The 6095-nt window shown below is 47.9% G+C and overlaps 1 protein-coding gene across 1 annotated transcript; it reads left to right on the forward strand.

Annotated features, from left to right (window-relative positions):
* Nucleotides 1-3070: 3070 nt before the first annotated feature.
* Nucleotides 3071-4891, forward strand: LOC100281837 (uncharacterized). The gene is made up of 3 exons (NM_001368108.1): nucleotides 3071-3868; nucleotides 3976-4113; nucleotides 4218-4891. Exons 1-3 carry the CDS (start codon nucleotides 3233-3235, stop codon nucleotides 4536-4538), a joined length of 1095 nt encoding a protein of 364 aa, NP_001355037.1. The 5' UTR covers nucleotides 3071-3232; the 3' UTR covers nucleotides 4539-4891.
* Nucleotides 4892-6095: the final 1204 nt, after the last annotated feature.

Genomic DNA, 6095 nt, shown 5'->3' on the forward strand with positions numbered 1-6095 from the left:
GCAACTTAAAATCTACTTTTTAAACTAAGGCCTCTAATTTCCACTTAGTCAAAACATATACAAGAAAGTAATTTATCTAGATGTGCAACTACAATTTTGCTAGGTGTGTTACTATCTCTACAACTAAAGAGTTATGTAACGCCCAATCCTACACGAGCCTAGCAAGTTGATCTGGAAAGTAAGCACATATCCTACGTAAGCAACAAATAAAGTGCAAAAGCTTATTTAAGATATAAATGCAAACGCCTGTCGATGACTCTAACATTTTTACTAAGGTATTGAGAAGCTCATGCTTCCCTCTAGTATTTCTTAGAGCCCCTTGCAAGGATACCCTCTCAAGCACCAAGCTCCCGGTCAGGCAACTCCATTGATATCCCTTGGGCCTTCCCACACACAAGTGGGTCTTCGAAAGGATCTAGATGGCTAGAGAGGTTGAATATCCTATAATAATTGTTCTACAAACTCATAAATATTGCTAGAGAAAGGTAGAACAAAGCAAGCTGCTCACTAGCAAGAGATATCAATCAACAACAATTTCTAAGAATCATCTACCCAATGATAGTTGATCAACAATTGAACAACGAGTAGATAGATGTAAATGCAAGATCAAATAAGGAGTGCAAACCACATAGAGCAAGAAATGACACAAGATATATCCTTGAAGTTTGGTTGCTTTTAGGTAACCAACGTCCTCATTATGTTGAGTCCAAACTTGGTGGTTCACTCGCTAATTGGCACCACAGGCTAAGACCACAATGAGTGTGTCGTAAGAATCACACTAAAGAGGCACTCCAACAAACCACAAGTTTACTAGAGTCGCTCTTCATTCATCTCTCATGGGGAATAAGTATAAGATACCCTCACAATGATGATCGGAGCTAGCAACAATCTCCAATATCCTCTCAACAATCCCATGAATTTTGAGTCGTCTAGGTGATGACAATTACCATGAGTAACAAGAGTAGAACTAGCCCAATCCAATCAACTAGTGCTACGAGATGCTACAACTATATGTGATGCACTAGGAGCTCTCCAATCTCACTCAAAAGACGAACTAAAAGATGCAAGTGGGTGAAGTGTGTTTCTCTAGCTACAAGAGGTGTTCTCAAATGTAAGGAGTGAACGGATGCCAACCAAGGCCAGCCAAGGGGTCTATTTATACAACTATTGCGGTATTACCTCTTGATGGATAGAAATCAAGGGCACCAAACATGTCTGATGCACCACTGATCCCTGCACCGTACATGTCTAGTGCCTTTCCAATGACTATAAACTATTCATTACACTTGTTAGGTATCTGGCGCTTTCAATAAATATGTCTAGTGTGTGCTAGGCCTAAAAGTTCATTTTACATTTTATCTAAGCACCATGTCTGCTATACTATATAGCTGAATAACGCATTTAACATGCTCTCTAAGTGTCATGTCCGATGGGCCATCTGTTGCCTCACCGTAAACATCTGGTGCACCATATTCAGTGCATACTAGACACCACGATGGTTGGCTGCAAAACTGTGCACTGTGTGTGTGATCGTTACATGTATCTGGTACAATGTTTGGTGCATCACTAAACATGTCTGGCGCCTTATAAAAAACTACACCGAGTGCACTTTCTCATCTCTTCTCATGCATTCTAACACTAGATGACTGGGTTGCCTAAATTAGACTCCTCGGTGAATAATGTGGTCATCTATCCTAAATCTGATAACACACTGTGTTGTGTCTTGATTGGTGAAACAAAATTCTTTAGCTTATACCTTTGGCTTAAGATCTTGCATTTTGTTTTTCTTCTTCCTCTTTTCAATATTGAGCAGTTGATCATCCCTTTTGGCCTTCATCGTCCTTTTCATGGTTGCCAATCTTGTTCAAAACCTGGGTGTGAACTTAACCTATCTCATATACAATACTAGAGTAAAAGTTAGTCCACCGATTGTCTCAGTTGTCAGAACCACACATGGAGCTTTCACCCTCTTGGATCACTCTCTGTCATCTTCACTATCGAGCTACCGACCAAACCACTATGGTCCTCATTACTCTGATATACAGTGGTGGCCACACCGCAAACATGGTTCATGTAGTCTCTGAAGACTACAAACCCCTCTAAGTATAATAATGATGCACACAAGCACTGAGTGGTAAGAGGTATATAAACCTCACTAAACACTAGACTTAAATCTAGAGCAAACACATAAACGATGGTCTACCTAGCCTAATCACTTGAGAAAACATCTACACTAATCACTATATGTAGCGCTAAACATTATACAAGTGGAGAGCACTAGAATGGATAACCAATTCTTTTTATATGTTTCTTAGCTCTCACCCACTTCAAATGACTGATTGGAGTACTATTTATATGCCTATCCAAAACTAGTTGTTTGCAAAAGCTGCACACTACTGTACTAGACATGTCCGGTAATAAACACAGAACTTCTGATAACCCGTCGATTAAAATTTAACCACTGTATTGCTTTTCAGTGAGCATCGAAACTTTACACCTGATAGGAGCACTAGACGTAGCACGTGGTTCAACGAGAGTCCTCTTGCTATGATGGTGGATTATCTTAACTGTCGACTGTCGTTGGTCTTGCTGTAGAAATAAAAAAGGGCTGGAACCATAGACTGCAAAGGATAGAGACAGTGCAGCTTCACTCACGTATAGTGGCCTGAACGCGGCTTGTGCTAACACGAAATGTGACGCTGCAGACTGCAGTGGAGTGTGGCCTCCGTTTATCCGCGGCGTCTAATCCAGCATCACCGTCAGGGATTATCCCCCCTACATTTTTTTTTGTGATTATCCTCTTCCTCTGTCCCCGCGGAAGGCCAACACGGCCCGCCCAAGCCCAGCACTCCTGACGCGACGCGACGCAGATACGAGATATCTTCCCCCTCGTGCGCGGGACCCACCTCCATCACATGACCCGCGGGCCCGGCGCCCCACGCCGAAATCCTCAAAAAAAATAATATTTAATCAGATTTCGCTTGGTTCCCAGCCCCCCACGTGTTCCGCCCCCGCCACGTCACCGTCCCCCACCTACTACTACATGTAGCGCATCACCACCATGCTATGCGCTGCGCTGCCTCCCTCCACTACTACGCCAGCCACTCTGCCTTCCCTCCCCCACCACCACAAGAACCGCTTCACCATTGCCGCGTCCAGCTGAGCCTCCTCTTAGCCGCGTCCAGCCAGGAGAAGGCGGGCGCGCACACCTGCTGCTTGGTGACCACGTTCGATGGAGCTGCACAAGTACTGGGGCGTGGGGGGCCGGCGGTGCGGCAGCTGCGAGGGGGCCCCGGCGGCGGTGCACTGCCGCACGTGCGTTGGTGGATCCTTCCTCTGCACGACGTGCGACGCCCGGCCCGCGCACGCGCGCCTGGGCCACGAGCGCGTGTGGATGTGCGAGGTCTGCGAGCTGGCCCCCGCCGCCGTCACGTGCAAGGCCGACGCCGCCGTGCTCTGCGCCGCCTGCGACTCCGACATCCACGACGCCAACCCGCTGGCCCGGCGCCACGCGCGGGTCCCCGTCGCCCCCATCGGCTCCGAGGCCGCCGCCGCGGCCGTGGAGGCCATGCTGTTCGGGACCGGCGAGGCGGCCGCTTCCGAGGCCGACGAGCAGCACGCGGCGGCCGAGCACGCGCACGCGCACGCGCACGCGCTGAACCTCAACGTGGAGGCCAAGGACATGAAGCTGGACTACCTCTTCTCTGAACTGGATCCCTACCTCAGCGTCGAGATCCCGCGCTTCCAGCACGCTGACAGCGTCGTCCCCAACGGCGCCGGCGCTGCCGTCGAGCTGGACTTCACGTGCGGCATCGGCGTTAAGCACTCCTCCTACAGCTCCTACACGGCCACCTCCCTCGCTCATAGCGTAAGCTTCGCCCTTCTCTTGCCTTGCCTTGCCTTTAGATGCATATATCATCTTGGAATTGAAACTCATGTGTGGAGCTGTGGACACCGTCCCGATGGATCTTGCAGGGCTCCTCGTCGGAGGTTGGCGTGGTGCCAGAGGCCTTCGGCGGCAGCGGCAGCGGCGGCGGGAGCTTTGAGCTCGACTTCACAAGGCCCAAGCCTCAGGCCTACATGCCATACACCGGGACTCCCCAGAGCCACAGCGTAGGACCCCAACCAAGCTCCCAACTTTCGGGACGCACATCCGTTAGACACTCCATGTGCTCGTCCTGACGTATCGTTGCGGACTCGATCGGTTCCGTATGCAGGTGCCATCCGCGGACGTGGAGGTGGTGCCGGAGCGGGGAGACTTGGCTGCGGTGAGGCCGGTGCCGCTGATGGGGGAGAGCAGGGAGGCGCGCCTGATGCGGTACCGTGAGAAAAGGAAGAACAGGCGCTTCGAGAAGACCATCCGGTACGCGTCCCGGAAGGCCTACGCCGAGACGCGGCCGCGAATCAAGGGCCGGTTTGCCAAGCGTGCTGACCACGACGGGGACGCCGACGCCGACGACGCTGAGGCCGAGGCCGAGGCCGCCGTGCCGATGTCATATGTGCTCGACTTCGGCTACGGCGTCGTACCGAGCTTTTGATGTGCCCGGGCCCAACACGCGCGCACATGGCCGGCCGCGCGCTTGAACCGGCATGGCACGCCGCTGCGCGCGCGCCTTGTACTTGTATCGATCGATGTATAGGGAGGAGTAGTAATCCCATGTACTCTCTTTTTGAGCAAGCTCTTGCGTAAACTAGTGATGTATAATTTGTACTACTAGTAAGAAACTGCAGTAGCCGCTGCTAATGGATCACCAATCTATACCGCGCACAAGTTGTCTTAAACTTGCTATTCTGAGTGCGGGATTTTATTGCACTGTTTTCAAAAATACACATCAGTTTTTTTAAAAAAATTTAAAATCGTGTATCTGAAGTTATATGCAGAAAAAAAAAATCCTCCCACCTCTCATGAAAACCTGTGTTTCTTCTTACTAAATTTTTATCATGTCGTCGTATTTACTTATATCGTGGGGTATTCAACAAAGAAGAAACTTAAATAAAATCCCTACTATGAAAAGCCATATTAGCACAGTAGTACTATATATGATCTATGTCGATTTTTTTATTTAGCCTCATTTTTCCTAATATTCACGTTTACGTCCTCGGTGGTTGTAAATATATTTTTGGAGCCAGAGATCACTAGTTTTTTTAATTTAACATTTTTCTCAAAAATTCATATTTACACCCTTAGAGCAACCGCAAAAGGCTCTCTAATTTTTTCTAATTGATATAAATTAATATTTTTATAAAAAATAACCTCCAACTACTTATTTAAAATGGTTATCCAAATATAGCATCTTCTATTCCGGTTTTCACGTTAGCTGAAGATAGAATACGAGAATGGCTCTCTAGAGTACAAATAAGATATAGAAAAGATATTGGAGATTTAAAATATATAGAACATGGTTTTTATGCAAATGACTCTCTAAATAATAATTTAGAGAGTAAAATCTAGAAAGACACTCGGAGATGCTCTTAGTAACTATAGATCTATTTTGACGTGTTGTTCGGTGTCGTGGACCATAATGTTGAGGTAACATACTTTAGTGTTATAGCCCATATAACATCGAGGGAGTACACAATAGTTCGCGTGGACGTCACTCTGATATTGACGTGATAGTAGCTCGACACCATAAGCCATAGCAACAACCTCGACACTATAAGCCATAGCCCCGAGCTTCCTTCAAAATCGTACAGACAATTTCATGACCAATGATCAATTTATTTTTTTCATTTCCTCTCCATGTTTCTCTCTCCCTATTTTTCCATATCTTTTGATCTATAGATCTTGTGGAGCAATGTATTCTCCCTCTTCTTTCTAATTTGTACACACTGATTTGATATATGTTAGGTGTTGTCGGGACCATAATTAGGGGTACCCTCAAGACTCCTAACCTCAGCTGGTAACCCCCATCAGCACACAGCTGCAAAGGCCTGATGGGTGCGATTAAGTCAAGGATCGGTCCACTCAAGGGACACGATCTCGCCTCGCCCGAGCCCAGCCTCGGGCAAGGGCAGCCGACCCCAGAGGATTTACGTCTCGCCCGAGGACCCCCTCCAGCAGCGGACACACCTTCGGCTCGCCCGAGGCCCAGTCT

This window comes from Zea mays, chromosome 9 (assembly GCF_902167145.1).
Source record: "Zea mays cultivar B73 chromosome 9, Zm-B73-REFERENCE-NAM-5.0, whole genome shotgun sequence".
Lineage (NCBI taxonomy): Eukaryota > Viridiplantae > Streptophyta > Magnoliopsida > Poales > Poaceae > Zea > Zea mays.